The sequence below is a fragment of the Mus musculus genome, chromosome 18, assembly GCF_000001635.26.
Source record: "Mus musculus strain C57BL/6J chromosome 18, GRCm38.p6 C57BL/6J".
Taxonomy (NCBI): domain Eukaryota; kingdom Metazoa; phylum Chordata; class Mammalia; order Rodentia; family Muridae; genus Mus; species Mus musculus.
This window is the reverse complement of record NC_000084.6, coordinates 58658248-58680121: the sequence shown is the minus strand read 5'-3', so window position 1 is coordinate 58680121 and position 21874 is coordinate 58658248. Positions and strand designations below refer to the sequence as shown.

At 45.1% G+C, this 21874-nt stretch overlaps 1 protein-coding gene across 1 annotated transcript; it reads right to left on the bottom strand.

The window, feature by feature from the left end:
* Nucleotides 1–551: 551 nt before the first annotated feature.
* Isoc1 (isochorismatase domain containing 1) lies at nt 552–20640 on the bottom strand. Its single transcript, NM_025478.3, has 5 exons — nt 20325–20640; nt 8795–8914; nt 8471–8674; nt 6756–6872; nt 552–2357 (listed from the first exon to the last, which is right to left on the bottom strand). Exons 1-5 carry the CDS (start codon nt 20628–20630, stop codon nt 2211–2213), a joined length of 894 nt encoding a protein of 297 aa, NP_079754.2. The 5' UTR covers nt 20631–20640; the 3' UTR covers nt 552–2210.
* Between the last annotated feature and the right edge of the window lie 1234 nt (nt 20641–21874).

Below are 21874 nucleotides of genomic sequence, written 5' to 3'. Positions count from 1 at the left end.
GCTGGTGTCTGTGTGAAGATGCCCATGCCTTAATCCCTAGATCCTGGAACAGAGATACATGGCCAAAGGGTGTTAAGGCTGCAGGTGGAATACGGTTGCTAATTAGAAACCTTAAATCACATGAGATCTTAGGCCAGGCTAAGAAGGGACCTAAGGACCCGCACTTGTTGCCTGAGAAGATGGAAGTAATGGGACAAAACAAACAAATAAACCAAAACCAAACAAACAAAAAGTCCCACAGGAGCAGATTCTAGAACCAGAGAACTGCAGGATATAAGTCATCCCTTATACAGGGCCCCAGAAAAGATCATTGCCTTGCAATACAAGCTTTGATCTCAGCACACAGAAAGCCCTAGAACCCTACAGAATTGAGATGAAACAGTCTGTTGTCTTGAGACATGGTGTCTAAGGAGTTTTGTTTGGGCAGCCAGAGGACACTAATCGGAGGCCCCAGAGATGGCTTCAGCTGTGGAAGAGGCATGGGTACAAGGGAGGGAAACCTTCCTACATTAATTCCTTGCATTGCCAGTGGTAATGCCTTTTTATTTTTAACGAAGGGAGAGGAAGAAGCTAAACTCAGTATTTTAGCAAGCACTCCAGATAATAAAAGTTTGAAAAACACTAGCTTACATTTATTAGAAATTATTTTAAAACGTGGATAACAATATGATGCTTCTTTCTGGACTCATCTTCTAGGCAGCAGCTCTCAACCTTCCTAATGCTGCAACCCTTTAATTCCGTTCCTCATTTGTGGTGACTCCCTAGCCATAAAATTATTTTTGTTGCTACTTCATAACTGTAATTTTGCTACTGTCATGAATTTTAATGCAAATATCTGATATGTGATATATCTGATATGTGATATATCTGATATGTGATATATCTGTGGTCACAGCCCAGAGGCTGAGAACAACTGAGCACACCAAGAAGAACACTAGGCAATGGTGCCTTACCAAGGCTCAAATAACAGAACACATTTCTACAGTGCTAACAGGAAAACCCTGCAGGAACGCTATCAGTCTGGGCCTGCAGAGGATTCCCCTCCTTTGAAGGTTCCAATGATTTTAAACAAACAGCAAATCTGTTACCTTTGAGAACTCATTACAATTCATTGACTAATATTCATGGAGTCATGGAAAACAAAACAATTTCACCCACATTATACATTTTCTTTAATTTTATACAAAGAGAGTAATGTTCCACATAGTTCCACATATCACAACAGACATTAAAAAGATGTTTGAGTAATTATCAGTATGAAATGGAAATAAGTTTATTGATTGGTTAACAATGACCACAGTATTACCCCTATGAGTCTGGTTGATGATGTCAGCCATAACAATGTTTGGAGGGGAATATGGGTACATTTTACCTAGTGTTTCTTTCTCCACCAATTCCTGTGTATAGTAAAAGATGCACTCAAAAAGACTGTATGTTTGGGCAAACCTCTGTCAATGACCCAGCACTGCAAACCACTCCCATCTGTTTACAAGTTTAAAATAACCAAGGAGCAAGGAAAACATTCAGTGGAAGAAAAATGTTAACATAGACTGTTATCCATAGGAAGAGCATCCACAAAGACCGTAACAGGAATAAGAAAATTAATGCAATCAAGACAGATACACAATATTGAAGATAATTTGCGCTCCTTAAGCCAATGCACCTCACTCAGTCAGCGACTCCAACACTGAGAGAGGAGGAGATACACGAGCCAGAGTCCTGGTTCTCAATTCTCACCCAGGAGTCATTGGCCAGTCAGCCTGAGAAGCAAAATCACTGGGTATACACTGACATGACAAGGGATGCTTCACAACAAAAGAAAGGTCAAATCATTGTGGTACGTGGGTTTTTTTGTTTGTTTGTTTGTTTTTTTTTGTTTTTCTCCCATTAAAGTGCACAATTTAAGAATACTTCACCAGAGGGTGCACTTTGGAAAGATATGGTCAGAGTATGCAGTATAGACGAGACAGGCACCTCCATGGTAATTTGTCTTAATAACTAAAAGCTCGTTAAGAAGAAGAGAAGCAGCACCTGAAGCCTCGACATTGGAACTAAACACTTGTACACAACGGTCTAGCCAGGTAAGGGTTACTAAGAGCCGCAAAGAAGGAGCTGTTGACTTGACATAGTAGTTCTAGTGGAGACAAGGGCTTGTGTGGTTTGCAGTCTCATCGCCTGGAGGGAAGGAGGACCCTGATCCTTCAAGTCTCCTACACTTTAGAAAGCAGACCCGACTCCGGGGCACTCGCCTTAATTAGGTTCTGAATTTCCTTGAACTTCGGGTGGTCTTTGTCAGCCACCAGCTGTAGGAGGACAGCCTCACTAGTGGTCACGATGATCCCAGTGCGGGCAAGACGCTAGAAAAAAAAGAGAAACACAGACAAGAGGTGAGCTAGAAAATGGAGATTATGTAGAAACAGCGGAAGTGAGCCAGGACAATTAGGACCTTCACGGAAGCTGTGGGCCTCAGCCATAGACATAAATTCAGGGATATAGAAAAGTTTCAAAACCAGCCGTATCATGAGTATTTCTTGGTATTATTAATGGGCTAGAAACAAGTAAAGGGAAACAGGAAGTCGTGATCTGTAGGTGGCAGGTTACCAGGCTAATCCCCGTAAAACATGAGCAAAGAGAAACCAGTGGTAGAACTACCACATCTTCTGCCATTATACACATTTTTAGAATGACTAAACAAGGGTTATAAGATGGAAAACTGTAAAGCTTCCTAACGGGACTGCTCCTAACAGAGAGAGATGTTGCCAGATGTCCCAGCAGCCCCACAGGAACTACAACAGATATCTCCAGGAGGTGGGGATGAGAGGGGTGTGTGTGTGTGTGTGTGTGTGTAGGGGGTATAGCTAAGAGAAAAGCAGAGAGGAGAAAGTCGGGGGGGGGGGGCAGGGAGAGACTCCAGCAGTGGGGACTTCTCCTGCTGCACGGATCAGAGTCTTGTCCATCTACCCTAATAATCTCTGGTGATGTTGGAAGCTGGGTCACATTGGGGTGTACAGGGCCACTCATCCCAAGACTGAGGGTATACAAATAACTGAGCAAAGAACCTCTGTGAGAAGGAAGGTGTGGTACAGAAAATGCAAAGCTTTTAGAACAGGCTTCTAGGTGTTTGCATAGAGCCCGCCCTCCCCAACTGACAGGAAGCTGGACAGACAACAGCAACAGCTTCTGGAGCTCGGTGCACTTCCTGATCATAGAGTCTTCAGTCCTCACACCTGCAGTCAGTCCAACTGCGCCAATGAAAAAGGAAGGCTGGTTCCTTGATGTTCAACCTCAGACTATAAGTCAGTGGTAAAGTACCTAACCCACTTCATATTTGAACGGCACTGAAAACTACCCATCGATAGAAGGACATCAAGTTCAAGATAAGATTTACTCAATCTATTCTGTAACTCTTCTGAGAGCAGACAAAGTCAGGCAATCTATGATACAGTTTTGGACAATTATTACCTCAAGGTGACACAGCCTAGTAGATGGCAAATACATATCAGGACACATGCTTGCTAGCTAACTATACTTCTCACGCGTGAAATAAATATAGCAGACAATATGGATAAGGGTTATTTGAAGTAGTTCCACTTTGAGGGAATAAAGAAGAAAGGGAGCTGGCCAAATTGCTGTTAACTTTCAGTTCATATATTTAAAAAAGTATTTCACAAAAACCTTAGAGACAAAATGAATCATCTCTATAGCAAGATACAACAAAGATAGGCAGCCTAGAACCTGGCAGGCACTGCACACCATCACCTGACCTCAGCTGCAGACACTGCACACCATCACCTGACCACACCTGCAGACACTGCACACTATCACCTGACCTCTCAGCTGCAGACACTGCACACCATCACCTGACATCACTGCAGACACTGCACACCATCATCTGACTTCACTGCAGACACTGCACACCATCACCTGACCTCACTGCAGACACTGCACACCATCACCTGACCACACCTGCAGACACTGCACACTATCACCTGAACTCTCAGCTGCAGACACTGCACACCATCACCTGACTTCACTGCAGACACTGCACACCATCACCTGACCTCACCTGCAGACACTGCACATTATCACCTGACCTCTCAGCTGCAGACACTGCACACCATCACCTGACCACACCTGCAGACACTGCACACTATCACCTGACCTCTCAGCTGCAGACACTGCACACCATCACCTGAGTTCACTGCAGATACTGCACACCATCACCTGACCTCACCTGCAGACACTGCACACTATCACCTGACCTCTCAGCTGCAGACACTGCACACCATCACCTGACCTCACCTGCAGACACTGCACATCATCACCTGACCTCACTGCAGACACTGCACACCATCTGACCTCACTGCAGACACTGCACACCCATCACTTGATCTCACCTGCAGACACTGCACACCATCACCTGACCTCACTGCAGACACTGCACATTATCACCTGACCTCTCAGCTGCAGACACTGCACACCATCACCTGACCACACCTGCAGACACTGCACACTATCACCTGACCTCTCAGCTGCAGACACTGCACACCATCACCTGAGTTCACTGCAGACACTGCACACCATCACCTGACCTCACCTGCAGACACTGCACACTATCACCTGACCTCTCAGCTGCAGACACTGCACACCATCACCTGACCTCACCTGCAGACACTGCACATCATCACCTGACCTCACTGCAGACACTGCACACCATCTGACCTCACTGCAGACACTGCACACCCATCACTTGATCTCACCTGCAGACACTGCACACCATCACCTGACCTCACTGCAGACACTGCACACCATCACCTGACCTCACTGCAGACACTGCACACCCATCACCTGACCTCACTGCAGACACTGCACACCATCACTTCACCTACAGGCACTGCTGCATACCACTATCTGACATGCTGTGGTCACTTCCTCACTTCCAACCTTGATGCTTTCACCTACATAGGTACTTCTGTGTCCAGGCAAAAGATGGGGCTCTCTGTCCCTTCCTAGAATGTCTCTGGGCCCACAGAATCAACTAAGCAGGGCTCAGAGAGACTAAAGTGGGAACCATGGAGCCTGTGTGGATCAGAACTAGGGTCTCTGCATATGCATACGGTTGTGCAGTTGGGTGTTTTGTGGGACTCCTAACAATGGGAGTGGGGGGTACCTCTGACTCTGTTGCCTGCTCTTGGGACCCCTTCCCCCTACTGGACTGCCCCATCCACCAGATGAGAGTTTGTGCCTAGTCTTTTTGTAACTTGTTATTATTCTGTGTTCAGCTGATATATTGGGAGACCTGCTCTTTTCTGAGGGGAACCGGAGGAACAGTGGATCTGGAGAAGAGGGGAGGTGGGAGGTAGAACAGAGAGGAGTAGAGGGAGAGAAAACTGGCCAAGATGTAATGTATGAGAAAAGAATAGGAAAAAACAAATCCACATGAATGTGAGAGAAGTCCTGGAAATACCTTCACAGCGAACAGGATTTCTTCTGTTTGCGTGGCTGTCGACCATTTGGTTCCTTTCAAATACTACAAAACCTGAGTATTTCCATGGCAATAAAGTTTCCACACAAAAATACATGAAGACAGCTGCTCATTGGGGCTGACCTGACGGCCGTAAAACCTTGGTTAATGAGGAAGGTTTGTGAAGTGGATCCCGAAGTTCTCATGACTTAAGAATAGCTCACAGATCCTTGCGGAGATGAGGAGTGGCACCATTTATTAGACGCCCCCTCCCACCACCAAAAAAAAAAAAAAACTCCAATGGGCATGAGGACATTTTAAAAGAATAAACTCCTACCTATCGGACAATCATTTTATGGTCCTTACCCCAAGGCTCCAGAGTCTTTGAGGAAAAGGGGACAGAAAGACGGTAAGAGTGGGAAGTGGTAGAGAGTTTCCAGCAAGCAGGATTTTCTAGACATACCAGGGAAAATGGCTGTGTGAACTCAGAGCAATTTCAACACCACACAAGACCCCTGTAAGCTCCAGACAGACAAAATGCAAGCACAGAGAGTGGACGGTGGACACGTAATTCCATATCTAGCTGAGGAGCATTGGTATTTAATAGCTACTGGGAGAAAGGTGAGTCGGTTTCTTTTTTATGAGACTTGATAAGCTAAGCAACTACATGGCAGGGCTTCAGACCAGGCAGGCAACACAAACTGGACTTATGGGGAAGTGACTTAAAAAAAAAAGTAATCTTAAACTTAGATGATAAGGGTGCTCTATGGGGAGGAGTTGGAGGGGGGCTGAACATGCCTAAAATGCATTGCATGAAATTCTCAGGGATTAAGAGAACCATTGCAATAAATAAACAAAGAGCAAGCTTCTACCTACAGTCCCCAAAGAGGTCCTAATCTTTCAGGAAAAACCAAGAAGGGAAGCCCACCATGTCTTGAACCAGTTGTTGCTATTGGGAGAAAGGTGGCCGGTTCCCCATGGCGTGCCTTGCAATTTTTGTCCTTTCCTTTTGCCATCTGCAGGGCACTTCAGGCTACAGAGCTAACGCAGTCTCAATGAAGAACAATGCACAAGCCAGTCTATACCCAGAACACTGGATGATCTCACAACAGCAAACCCTCTACCATTCCTTTACAACTGTTTTACATTTCTATTTTATTTATTATCAGTGCCTGAGTGCTCAGGTGGGGCTGAGCCAAGCTGAGGATTTCTCTTGTGTTAAATATTCAAGACTCCTAATTTCTCAGAAAGCTCCATGGAGAAGTTACTTTTAAGTAGAGAGAGCACCTACCTCAAGAGCAAACATCCTGTCCATCATGCTTCTCGAGGAGGTGGCGTCCGCGACGATGTGAACCTCGATGCCTCGGCCGACCAGCTCCAGGGCAGTTTGCTGGATACACACGTGCGTCTCGTGGGAAAGGAAAGCATCACGTGTAAGAACAAGGTCGTCTGTCGATGCAAAGCTTAACAGCATCGTCCTGACTCTCAAGAGTGTCAGCATCTCCATGGGAGGAGAACTGGCTTTTATCAGTGTTTCTTACTGGGTCACACTGAACCCACTCTCAGAACACAGTTAAACGTCTAATGACGTTCGCCTACACCCTTCGAGTGACCTTGAGAAAGCTCACGGTCACCACTCAGGTATAGGTGCACGTGGGTTTACGTCTGCATCCATATCAGGTACGCAGCTCAAAAGAGAAGGCTTCAGCACTGAAAAAGCACTGGGGCAATTGAGCCACACGGAAGTAAAGACAGGCCAGTCTAGGGAGGCAATTTACAAGGCGAGCGGAAAACCCAAAGCATTTAACAACACATTAGGTCAGAAGAGACGGGACTGGAAATGGAATAATCCTTTGCATATTTAGCTTAGGCTCCAGTTAGCCAGATAGTTTGAAGCATAAATCAGCCTTCTCTAGCTATGGCGTATTCATTTGAAGATCAGGGATTATCCAGTGTCCATTACCAACAACAGTACCGCACAGACCCCATCGCCGCAGGCACTGACTTGTGGCATTGCCTCAGCAGAGGGAACAAAGCAAAAACACCCTCTAGGAACTAATTATGATGAATGAAAAGCGTATGCAAGAGCCAGTGAATCTGTGTGACAGAGTTCCACAACCGAGCTTCCTCTCGGCTTCCAGGACTGAAGTAAAAATTACTAAAGTAAAGACTTAAATCTTTCCGTTACAAAAACCTATTACGATAAACAACCTCATTACCAAAATATAACCATATTAAATTAGTGGTATTTTATTGCACTAAGTGAATAATTTGTTCACAGTGTTTTTAATTTCAGTATTAGAAGTCAGAAAGAAGCTGAGTAGGGTGGCAAGGCACTGCCATTTCTGCACTCAGGAGGCAGATGCAGGAGGATTGCTCTAAATTCGATGTCAGCCCAGGCTACATTGTAAGTCCCACACTGCCCAGCAAAGTCACATCTCAAAAACTATATAAAATAAAATGTAATAAATCAACTGAAATTGGCACGGTGGGATCCATGCCAATGTCATCCTTCTTCTTAAGGGCAGGTGCTACACACACCTACTTGAGGGACAGTGAACTCTACAACCTGAGGGCTGCAAGAGGTGGGGTGCAGCACAAGATGTGCCCCCAATCAAGTCCAGACACGCAGAAATAAAAGTAATGCCTTCAGGGAAAATGTCTTCCAAAGCAGGCAGCAGGTGGTTCTCGGAACAGCCGAAGATGACTGGCCGAGAGTCACAGGCAGCCCCGCTCACTCACAGGCTGTCTGACTTTGGGCCGGGTGTGATACCTCTATGCACTTAGTTTCTCCTCTGTGGTCCCTAAGTCACAGGGTTGTTGTGAGGGTTCAAGGTGTTCGCAGCTACAGGGCATTTAAACCAGTGCCCCGCAGCTGGAGAGCACCTAACAAGTGTCGGCCATCTTCCCTCAGTACCACTCAGCAGCATCCTACAAACAAGACTGTTTCTGGGGATGCTGAGTTTTCCCACAGACCGTGCACTCCGAACCCAAAAGGGAACTTACTTCTACTCCAAACAACACGACACTCCGGACGCCAGGAATCTCGGCTAACGCTGCTTCGACTTCAGGTAACACCATAGAAAACTTGGTCTTTGGAAGAACCAGTTTCACACCTGTTAAGTCGATTTCTTGAACGGTGCTGCCAAGTCCTTTGGGGTATTGTTCCGTTATGATAACTGGAATCCCTAAGATCCGAGCTCCTTGCAACTGAAAAGCATCAGACAAAAGTATAAGAAAAACCTGTTAAGTAGAGATAACTGTGCTGCATACAGATATGAGCACACTCCGTGCTTCAGACAATTGGAACAAGCAAAGGCAGGAGCCTACCAGTCTCTGTCCCACACTAATGATGTCCCCAAAGTATTTGATGGCTGGACGGAACCTTTCCTGCATGTCACAGCAGAAAAACACAGTGCTCGGAGGTGTGAGATTTCCCAGGGTCGTAAGCTGAAAATAAAGAAGACAAAAATGATCTGGTGTTTGTATTACAATGACATTTATTTCCAGTGGATATCACTGCAAACAGAAAAATGTTCCTACTGTTTGCCGCAGTCAGTAAGCTTAAACAATTAATACAACTACAAGAGATGAAGTGAATTACCACCTCCCCACCCCCGAGATGGTTTGCATGTGCTTAGCCAAGGGAGTGGCACCATTAGAAGGTGTGGCCTTGTTGGGATAGGTGTGTCACTGTGGATGTGGGCTTAAGACCCTCATCCTAGCTGCCTGGAAGTCAGTATTCTGCTAGCACCTTCAGATGAAGATGTGGAACTCTCAGCTCCTCCTGCACCATGCCTGCCTGGATGCTGCCATGTTCCCACCTTGATGACAGTGGACTGAACCTTGAAACCTGTAAGCCAACCCCAATTAAATGTTGTTCTTATAAGAATTGTCTTGGTCATGGAGTCTGTTCACAGGATAAAACCCAAACTGAGACCCCCCCCCAAAAGTGTATTACCCACAAAGACACGCTCCAAACTGCATTTGGTAGAAAAGGGGGGAACATAACGCAAAGACCAACAATACATAAACAAATTTTAATACTTTCAGAGAGAAAGCATTTTAGTGAATTAAAAATATGTCTATATGTTTCAAAGATCTCTTTCATCTAAGGAGAAACGGTTACCATAAAGTTTTAATTTTTACAACAACACATCTTGAATAGCATTTCAGCAGAAAAATATAAAGAAAAAGAAAATATCAAAGAGAATTAGGCAGCTGAATAATTTGAATATTTTTATGCTCTTTTTTGGTGTATTTAAAAGTGTTTAATGTTATTATGAATGTTACCTTCAAATCAGAAAAATATTTGCATTAAAAACATAAATATGATGATGGTATTACAGACAGAAATTAAATTTTAAAGGAACTCATGTAAGGAAAATAATAATTGAAAAAAATAATCTGTGGCAGAGACTGTGAAGCATAGAAGTAAAGACAAACAGAAGTCAGGCAGATTCACAGCAAATACAAAAATCACTGCTATCGAGATAAAAATCTGAAGACATCACTCAAAAGGGTGACTTCAGGAGGTCCATAAATGAAGCAAGCGAACAGGGAAAGGAAAGGGCGGTGGGAAAGGAACACACAAGAGGGAATCCTTAAACATTATCAGGAAAACTAATGAATTAGTAGGAAAACTGAGTGTTAAATTTCCAAGCTTCCTACCTGCAACCTAGCAACTGCTTGCTAGCAGCCTGCCAGGTGTGGGACTGCTTGGCTACTCAAACACACACACACACACACACACACACACACACACACACACACACAGACACACACATTCATACTCACACACTAAACACACATTCTCTCTCTCTCTCTCTCTCTCTCTCTCTCTCTCTCTCTCTCTCTCTCTCTCTCCAGTCTTTCCCTCTTTCTCTGCCTCTACACTTTCCTGGATCCCCCCTCCTTTACACTAGGCCTATGGCATGGCGTGATTGTTCAGGGGAACACCTCAGCCTGGGCCCACCAAGGGGCTCCCCATGCTGCAACTACACTGCATTATACCACAAAACATAACAGCTTTTGCAAAACATAACACGTAGCATGTGCCAACAGTCTGGGCCCAGTGAGGACCTACTCACAGGTAAAATTCCCACTGGCTACAGGAATTTAACTTCACTGGATACTCAGCCACCCAAAGTGCTTCACTTCCCACTTGCAAGTTAAAGAAAGCTCTGCATGGAACGAGGTTGTTGCGGAGGGAGCCAATGCCCTTCCTCTTCCTAGTTACCCACTAACCCCCCCTCTGGTCGTCTTCCTGTCTTGCACCCCCTAAAACCACCCACAGATATCAATTATTTAAAATATCCCGGAGATGTCTGTGTCCCAATTACATGGTGGTAGCCTCTGCAGCAGCTTACTCTGCAGCAGCTCAGCCCTAGACTCGGCCTTACCATCTCTGCAGGCAGCAGACTCTAGGGGAGACAATTCCTACCTGGATTAAAGGAGCCACTGAAAGAAATCTTTTATCCCCAAAGCTGCAGCTATCCTAACTGCTCTATGACAGCTTTTGTCTGGGTTGGGTTGGGGCCTCTACTACTTTCAGCCCCCACTGCAGCAGAAGCTAGAGCATGCACACACACTCCTTCCTCTTGGGCAATCCGGAACATACTGCACTAGAACATGAGAGCCACCTACCTGCCAGTTAACACTATAGAGAGATTCTAACTTCACCAACAAAGCAAGATTCAAATAAGTGCTCAAGCTCCCTGGCTGTCTCCTCACTCTGTTTTTAAATGATACCCCCCCCTTTTTTTAAATTTTACAGTTATTTATTTAGTGTATGGGGGTCTGTGTGTGTGCAAGCTCCAGGATTCATATATACTAGGAGGTCAGAGGACAAGTCCTGGGAGTCTGGTCTCTCGTTCCATGACATGGCCTCTGGGATTAGATGTCAGGTCAGCAGGCTTGGCCACAGCGCCTTAATCAGAGGAGCCAGAGTACCTGCCCAAGGCCTGCAGTGTAGGCATTTTCAAAGCAGTGAATGTAATCTGCACACAGAAGCCGGGAAGATCAGTTTTTGTGTATTCAGGATATTGTTCCTTAAGGCAATCACTGCTTTATGGCTTATGCATTTTAAAATCCCAGGAACCATTAAGTCTTAGCTACCTATGCTTAAGAATCTATGTTTTTCCTTCATAAATTTAAACAGTAAGTACCACAGTGCTACTGTGATTAGAGTAAATGATATAAACAATTTACTTACAAGTGGACTATTTGAAATTAGTCATGTAACTCAGCCAGATTGGCCATTCCACTCGTCAGCAAGTTTTCACAGGAAACCTGGCAAGTGTTATTAATGAGCTAATAGACAAGGCCTGAAATGCTCAGTTCACACATGCTCACAGCTCACACATGCTCACAGCTCACACATGCTCACAATTCACACATGCTCACAGCTCACACATGCTCACAGCTCACAGGTGCTCACAGCCCCAACTCTCACATGCTAACTCAGTCTACATGGTCTAACACTAACTACATGGTCCCACACCAGACTGACAGTCTGCATCTTAAATTCACAGCAAGTTCAGTTAGAGAGTTTCCAACAACAAGAAACCTAGTGCCAGAGGTAGACAAATTAGTAGCGGCAGGAACTGACAGGGGAGCTGGAACAAGAAGATCCAAAATACAAGAAAGCAAGCCAAACTCAGACCCGTAGGCATCTGATGAGGTAGGAACACATTATTCTAAATTAGAAAAGTGTCATTCTAATATTCATAAAGAATGTGTAGAAGGTACAAGGATATATCAAATAGTATTCTATTTTACAGGAACCACAAGATAAAAATGGTCAAAGTCAAATGTAAAGGATTTACTCCTTACCTAGTCAGAATTCTGGATCTATGTTCTGAAGGCAGAAGAGAAACAGCTCTCAAGCCAGCCTCACCCCACAGAAACCCTTTCCAGTAAATAAAGATGTTAAAGTGGAGAGTGACTCCTCGTCTTGTAGAGATGGAATTCCTGATTGTGTGAGTCCCAGACACTTCCTCATACCCTTGAGATCGGCTGCATCTGGCCAAGTCTGCCTGAGGTAGTGTGAAGGCAAGGACTACCTGACACAAAGGAACGCTGACAAACAAACCAGCGACAGGGTCCTCAGTCACTATTCACGGAGAAACACTGCATGCACTTAACACGAGAAAGACCTGCACAGATCCTCAGTCCCACAGCCTCTGTCTACCCAGAAGAAGCACACCCCACACGTGAAAGCTTAGGACATCACATCCCGCCAAAACATCTGGCTGGGGCTTCTCAATACTGTCAAGGTCAAAACCACTGACAGTGCCACAGCACAGAGGAACCAAGGTAGCCACTGCAAATGGTTTTAACTGTATCCTGGACTGGATCATGGATAAGGTCATCTGAAATACCAAACAGAGAAAAGACAGCAAGGAAAAACATAGTAAGAACCAGTGTGCAGAGGCTGGAGAGATGGCTTTGTGGTTAAATTCATGCATTGCTCTTCCAGAGGACTCAAGTTTAGTTCCCAGCATGCAGTGGGCAGCCCACAATCGCCTCTAACTCCAGATCCAGGTGATCTGATGCCCTTTTCTGAACTTCTCTCTCTCTCTCTCTCTCTCTCTCTTTCTCTCTCTCTCTCTCTCTCACACACACACACACACACACACTGAAAAAAAAGACAAGAAAAATAATAGACACAATGAGGAAAAGTCCAGTGTGCAGCTAAGTTAATAGTAGGGCCCCGTGCTGGGTGGTTGGTTGTGATAGATAAACCACAACTAAGTACAATATTAACAACAGAGAAGCTAGTGGGACAGAGGACTAGAAAATCTGCATTATCTATGCAACTCTTATAAAATGCAAGTCTTACTTAAAATAAGAATAATGGCTTCCCTGGGATATGGTAGTTGGAGATACTTTGTGACTGTAGAGATGGCCTTCAGACCTAACAAGCTAGAAAAGGAAGCTTAGTGCAAAACGGGAAAAACCAAAACCAAAAAAATTCCAACCATGTTATCTGCCTGACCCTGTCTATCACATAGATTCCAACAAGATGCCATTATATTTCATTCAAATGTAATGACTCACAAATTTTAGTTAAAATTAAATTGTAGGTACCCAGAAGTACTGCCAATTGACCAAAATATACAAGTTACAACTTCAGTATTACCAATATGGCCATGACAAAAGCAAATTTGACTAAATACTTTCCGAAGCAAAAAATTTATCATTTTAATCATTTTGTTTTATCAGATCAGTGCAGACACAAGAAACATGTTACATACATAAATACATACACACATATATGCATATGCATGAATATACACATTTAAATATAAAGGATTATTATAATCAGTGACTTCCCGAAACAAGAGTTTAAGAGACAGAATTTTAAGTACAAAACTCTGTGTTCACTTCCTTTAGACCTGCCACACCGTGGCACTGACCTGAGATTTCATATGGAATAGAATCCCTAAAGGCTTTTTCACAGAGAAGTTTTGATATTCCTATTACTCTGGCCATGTGCTCTGATCACTTAACAAAATGCCCACTGGGTGGCCACTCAGGAAAACAAAAAGAGGCTAGCCTACGTTAATGGTTCCTACCACTTCCTGGAACAGAAGGAGGATATGGTATCACACAGCTCAACAGTGTCCCATTCCCCCTTACAAAGTCAAACTTCAAATTCCTGACCCCAGTGCCTTATAGAAAGACCTATGAAGCTGGAGTCACTGCAGACAACCTGATTTAAGATCAAGACTACCACTAAGTAAGGTCCACAAGTCACGGAAGATGACTGGTATCCCTATGGAAAAGGAGATGCTTATACAGAGAGATGGACAGACATACATACAAGGATGTTGGGAATTGGTTCTAATGCTTTGCCTTAATTCAGCTCCACAAGTCAGGAATCTGTGTGTCCAAATGCTGACGGTCCCTGTCCCCAGTTGGTTTTTGACTGATCAATAAAAAGCCAACAGCCAATGGCTGGGCAACATGAAAGAGGTGGGACTTCTAGGTTCCCGGGATGGAGAATGGGGAAGAATGAAGGAGGAAAAGGTCCACTATGAGAAGGGGATAGGAAGGACCACGGGGGAGTAAAGGCCTACATGTCGGTTCAAGAAGAAAAGCGGCACCCAGAAGGGCTGCCAAGAAGTGTCTTAAACAGCAATGGTAGGGGCCCTCCCAGAAGGAGCCGGGGCAGCAAAGATAAAATATAAATTTAGGAGGTGTTAAGTCAGGAATGCTGGAGAGGAGTGTTTGCTGGCTGCAGGGAGTTTTAGAAGTGCTCAACCACTGAGCTTGTCAAGGCATATCAAAATTAAGCTGGCACACGTACGTGCGTACATGCCTGCGTGCGTGTGTGCGTCTTTCATTCTTGAATCCAGAAGGGCTCTGGTGGGTGGCTGGAAGCGCGACCTACAGGAGCATGGAGCGGATTAACTAATTCACCAATACACAAGAATGCCTTTACCATGAAATCAGAGATTGGCGTGATGGTATCTATAAACCGTAAACTCCCACAAACGTGAGGTACAGAGAATCATGAAAAGATCCTTCCTCACAGCCCTCAGAAGGAACCATCCCTGTCCACGCCCTTCGGTCTAGCCTCTGGCAATGAGAGAACGTCTGGGTTGTTTCAGCAGCTCAGTTGCAGTGCTAGTGATTAGCCCCCGGGCCATAGTGAGGAGCCTGTACGCGTGTAGGAATGGCGAACGTTTTAAGATGGGTGAGTTTTTTTCTTTTAAAACAGGTAGCCCATTATAGTCACAAGAGAAGCACGAGCTACTTGAGTGAGACTCAGAAGGGGATCTACTAGGTACTTTTAGGTCTCAAACCCCAGCAGGGCTCTGGCAGCCAGCTTCTCCCAGCATCCCTCAGTCGCAAGGCATACCCTGCCTTCTGCTCTCCAAACTTCGTTGCCTGGGGTCTAGGCTGCTCTTCCTCCAGAAACACTTCCCTATATAATCCAGCCATTTTGTTTACCACACCCTCTTTTTTTTAACCCTTTTCCCTCTTTGAGCTTGCAATTGGTTCCTCCCTTCCTCCTCCCCGCCCCCTTTATCCTCTCCCTCCTCCCCACAGGGCAGATCTGGGTTATTTTCACTCTGGACTCTCCCAGATGTCTCTACCTCGAGCTACCCTCCCTTTTATGTACAATAAACTTTCTCCTCCACCATATCTAGGAGTATTCATGTTCTTTCTTTTCATTTCTTATTTTCATCCAGTATTTAAGTCCTAAGTGTTTCCAACCCAATTACATAGCTTCAGTAAGGCCCTGACCTAGTATCAACTCATTTAAAACAGACTGATGCCCCACCCCACATACACAACCTGTGAGGATTCTAGACACAGCCCCGGCTTGTGGGTATTAGAACCTGAGTCCAAATCTCAGTTTCACTGTGTTCAATGACATAAATTTAGGCAAATCACTGACATCTTCCAATATAATTTCCTTATCTTTAAGACAGTAAGATAAACAGTATTTTTCTTCAGCTGTGGTGATAATCCAGCAAAACAAACATTTGAGTCAGCACAGGCTGGGAAGCTCTCTAACGAGAACAGAGACAATTTACCATTAAGATTTCTCTAGAAACATCACCGTGCTAATTTAGTCTGCAGAATTAAGAAACTCATTCATAAAGCGCACTTCCAGACACCACCAAAAGGCTCATCATTGTATGATTTATTTTTGGCAAAACAGATTCTGAGTCCTTTCCTTTAGATGGCAAGAGAATATTTCACATTTGCTTTCACAACATGTGTGCCTACTCTGGGCATCGATGTCGCTGGTATAACACTTCCCCTGCAACCCAGAGTCTGGGCTCCCAGACCAGGAAGGACCAGCTGTGCCTACACACTGAGAGCTGAGACCTGAAGGATCTCTTCAGATGCCTCAGGCTGGGATGAAGGTGAAACTGAGCTGAGCCAAGAGCACAATGACATTTAAATCTACATTAAGATTCCCCATGGCTAACTAAACCTAAGGGGAAATATTCAAATGCAGGTCACAGCTCCCACTCCCATACAGTTTATTTATAGGAAGCAGCTAATTTACACGAAAGGAACAAACAGATACATTGTTTTGGGAATTACTCTGCAATATTCAAGTTTTGAAGTGGCCCATATACCTCTATAACTGCAGTTTCCCATAATCTCCTCTGTCTATCAAACCAATAGTCTGGAGACAGCACCTCGAACTCCCCAGTACCCCCTAAAGCACTCTGCACCCCAGATACACCGTGCCAGTGTCTCTACTCAGTCTGGGCCTGAGCTTATCCACGTATTTTTCCTGTGACATTCCTATAAGCAAAGGTCCTTTCGATAGTTTGTATATGTTTGGCCCAGGGAGTGACACTATTAGAAGGTGTGGCCCTGTTGAAGTGGGTGTGTCACTGTGGGTGTGGCCTTTAAGACCTTTATCCTAGCTACCTAGAAGCCAGTATTCTGCTGGCAGCCTTCAGATGAAGACAAAACTCTCAGCTCCTCCTGCACCATGCCTGCCTGGATGCTGCCATGCTCCCACTTTGATGATAATGGACTGAACCTCTGAACCTGTAAGCCAGCCCCAATTAAAAGCTGTCCTTATAAGAGTTGCCGTGGTCATGGTGTCTGTTCACAGCAGTAAAAGCCCAACTAAGGTAGTTCTGCAACTCCAATCTCTACCTTCCAACCAGCAAAACATATTCCACAAGCAAAAATATTCCTTTCTCTCTCCTTAAGCTGCCTTTCCTCCTTCCTGATTGTGAACTTAACTGTCTCTTCTAGGAAAATGTTTGTGCGTCAGCCTCATAAAATCTTACTAGAACATGGACATCGGGTCCAAATCCTCTCCCACTTAACCATCCCTGGAATGGGTCAAAATAACCTGCCTAGGGAAGCTCAAACCTCCTGCCCTTGAAAAGTTGCCAAAGCCTTCTGGCTTGTCTGGCCTGCATCCATTTCTGCCTGCCTTCTGCTTGGGCTCTACCTGCTCTGGACAAGGTATGTGACAGTGGCTTACCTTGACATGAGTCTCCTGCACTACGTGTCCCTATCATGTGGACGTGGAAAACACCATTAGAAAAAGTACAGAAGAGTCATAAGAAGACCTAAACTTCCACTCCAGGACCCCTTCATTCACATTCTGCCACCTAGGCCACTCAATCTGTCAGACTCCAGATGCCCAAGGCCATGAATGAAACATGAGCTCCATCTTTAGCTACCTGAGCCGTCAGCAGACATTTAGTCACTCTGACAGTATATATATATATATATATATATATATATTTAAAAGGATTCCCTAAAAAGTTCCCATACGTGAGTACTGACAAAGGATATCTTCAAGAAAGATCCGTTCCGAAGAATTGCTGCCAGCCACAAGGGGGTGGGGGGGAGGGGGGAGGGGGGAGGGGGGAGGGCAATGTGGCACAACCCTCCCTCCTCCCACTATACCACAAGGTCACTACCTAAAGCAGTTACAGCAAACAGGAAGGCAAATTAGGAGTTCATTCTAGAGCAAGAGTGTGTGAGCCAGGACCTCGGAGGCTCCAGGGCCTGCATTTGGAGAGATGCCATGATAGATACAAGCAAGGGGCTGCACAGAGAATGCACAGCCTCTACTCCTGGGTCAAAGGGAAAGGGGCCTCCCACCTCTGTCCCTCCCACCACCCTAAAAGCCATTGTGAGTCTTCCTAAGTGACAGGTGTCCCTTGTCAAAACAGCAGGGAGCAGCTCAACAGAAATAAACAAACAGAAGTTTAAGTCTGGCTTGCTTTCCAGACTACTCAATGTTCTTCTCAACGAACATGAAAAGAAAGCAGTCACGTTACGGGAGATGCTCAGATATTCAGAGGCCTTGTTCATGCTTTGTCAGGTCTGCCATTATAGCCATAGAATCCGGGGCAATCTCCTAACCTTCCTACCTCTAGGCTGGGCTCCTCAGAGAAATGAATGTCATTACTATCTCCACCAAGAACTGGATCCAGGCCTGCATCTACTGTGCAATGCACTCACGGGTACCACTTCTATGTGGAATGAACTCTCTGGGACGTAAATCACCCTTGTTAGTAGAGTTATACAGACAGATTCCAGAAAATAGGGTAACAATGAAAATAAGCTACCCTTTCTGAAAATATATCCCCACACATATATACCTGTGTGTACATGTACATCATTACATATACTATGTAATATATTCTTTCATATTTACAGCCCTGCTAGGAGAGGCACATGACTGAAAGTATTACAATTACTAAAGTGAGAATATGAACGTATTTGTAAGTTCTTCAAAATATAGACATATATAGCTGGTAAGCTTAAGGATTCTGGGGTTATTTAGAGAGGAAAAATTATCTGTTAGTGGATAGAAAGAGAACTGCTATTATTATAACGGTTATTTTATTGAAGGAAAATAATAATTAGTAAAATGAGAATATGAAAGTATTTGTAAGTACTTCAAAATACAGACATATATAACCAATAAGCTTAAGGATTCTTGGGTTATTTAATGAGAAAAAAATAGCTATCTGTTGGGAATTAGAAAATAGTACTTCTATTGTTATAGCGATTGTTTTAAACATGATTTCAAAAAAAATCGATTATACATAAAGTATTTCAAAAGACAGAGTGACCTGAATTATATACTGCTTTTTTAGCATGTATGTTTCTCACACACACACACACATTGATTTTCAGAATCTTTAAGAGTTGAATCACACCTTGAAATTGTCAAAATATAAAACTCCTACCTTAGCACACAGAAAATCAAATGCCAACTTAAAAATCTAAAGCCAAGTTATAGGTAGGAGCCCCTCTCCCTCCCAAGGGTACCAGGAAATGGTTGAAAGAAGTCTGTATCTTCAACGCTGCTCCAGACTTGATTCGGTATTTTGAGTCTGGTCTCCTAATGGATTTGTCAAAGGTGAATCCAACATATTGGCTTTTTGGCAGCCGTAATCTAAACGGACCTTTGGAAGCTGCAGAGAGACATCGTCTAGAACTCTTAAAGAGATAAAAATGGAGAATCTTAAACATGAAAGAATGCAGCTCTCCATCTGGACAGCAGGGCAGATCACTCCACCCCCTGCAGCCTCTCTGGCAGATAGCCCATGAACTCTGTCCTCTGAACATATGAACTTTAATCAAGTTAAAGCACTCCCTTTGGAGCCATAGATGCTGGGGGGGGGGGGGGTGCGGGGCAGCACAGTCCAGTGTGTCTTTGACTACAGATGATAAAAAAAAACATATCTAGGGGATAAGCGTCTCAAAATGGCACTTGGATATGAAAATTCCCTCTACCACATTTCAGTTTGTCTTCCAGAGAAAAGGCTTAGCAGTTCTGCACGTAGGGAGAAACAAACAAACAAACAAACAAACAAACTATAGATGTTGTAGTGCCTAAGTTAACACCTATCTTCTTTCCTCCCAAAACCAAGCATTAGCCAGAGAATCCTCAGATTTTAAGGGGAGGCGATTGCCTCGTATCACACACCACGGCTTTTTAGCAATGTAATGATTAAGAAACTCCAATCCTTAGGTACAACTTCCTCAGCCTAGGATTCACGGAGCTTTCAACACCGACTATTTAAGTGGCTGCTGCAGTTCTCTTCCTAGGCAGGCACCCCGACTGTCACCAAAAACGAAAGGAGAAGGGAGCCACGGGGAAGTTTGCATTTCTGCAACTGGTTAGTTACCACAACTCCTGGAACAAGCCCTAAGGCTAACACTGCCCACGATCTGCATCACCCGTGGGAAAATAAGAGCAGGGGTGACCGCGGGGCCACGCAGGCGGCTGCGGCACAAAGGCGCGGGGCACCGGGACCACACACGTGGGGGCGTGGGCGGCCCGCGCGGGGGCTGGGGTGGGGTGTATGGGTGACCGGGCTCGGCGGGGGGCGGGACCCACCTGGATCTGCAGCGGCACCAGGCGCAGCTTGCAGCGCTCGCTCACCGCGAAGCCCTTGGGCAGGTCCACGTACTGACCCCACTCCTCGGCGAAGAGCTGCACCACGAATTTGCGGTGCATGTCGAGCTGATCGCCGTACAGGCTCAGGAACTTCTGGATGAGCACGTCGTAGCCCGCGCCGTGGGGCACCGACGCGGGCCGCGCGAACACCGAGAAGCAGAAGAGCACCGGCACGCCGCCCGACGGCGCCCCCGCGCCCACACCGCCGCCCGCCAGCGCGGCCACCGAGGGCTCCGCCGCCGCCATGTTCCCCGCGCGTGCGCGCCGCCTCCGCGCGCCAGGCCGAGGGGCGGGGCCCTGGGTGCCGGAGACCCGCCCGCGCCGTCCCTGGGCTCGGCGCCTGCCACCGGTGACACAGTCACCTGTGGCGCGTAGCGCGCGGGGACCGCAGCTGGCCCGGCCTGGTGGAGACCGGACAGCAGTCGCAGGCCTCCGCGGAGGACCAGACCAAGCTGCAAATCACCTTCTTCCGACCCGAGATCGAGACCTGGTCCTTCTTGATCTCGCGCTAGTTTTCTGAGAAGGCTTGCACTGGGAATTGGAGAGCAAAATCGAAACTTACTGAAACTTAAGGTTCTCCCCCCCTTTAAAGTAGGTACAGAGCATCACCTTCGCAATGAAACGACTATAAGACGTAGAAATTTACAAGAATTAGAGCAAGATCTTTGACGTCAGATTCCAGGGATGACGGGATCATGGATATAAGCATGAAATTAGATATTCTTATACAATAATGTTTTTGGTTTTGTTAGACAAGTTTTTTTCAGCTACAACTGCTATTTGGAACTGATGGTTCGGTTTGTTCAGGAAACTTTAAGTACATTTATTTTAAAAATTGCATAAAAACCATTTATAAAATATATAATTTTTTTGAAAGGGAAAGCAATTTTTATATGACACTGGCTTTTGGCAGCCTACCATAGCCATCCTGTTTCTGTATCAATAGCTTATCAAATAGCATAAATAACACCGTGTCTGCTGGGTACATTCTCATTCTGTCAGGTGTAGTTGTGGCAAGCAGTTCCTCATTATAGTAGAAAAAGAACATGAATGTTCATTTCGCCAATGAACTCTTCGCAACTATCAATAGAGTAGAAATTGGATCCGTTGAAATAGATGATATTGGAAGGAGCCAGCGCTCACACCAGTGGATAGGAACCCCCAAGTGGACATCAAAGTGACACATAGCATACACTTATCCTAGCTGACAAAAATCACTATTACGGATAAATGCTCACATCGATCTTAAATAGGGTTCTCAGGAACACAGCTAATTAGAAGCTAAGCACTTTCAGAATTCAAATTCTGAGCCACTCAAGAAATTTGATTATACAGCGTTGATTAGTATGTTAATATGCTTCAGAAAGGAACCCCTCAGTGGATTAACACGTTGAATAATTGATTCTTGCTTTTCCTGTTAATCAGCAACGCTGACACTGATGACTCTTTCCTTTGGAGCTATAATCTCCACTCCATCTCTTAGGTAGCAC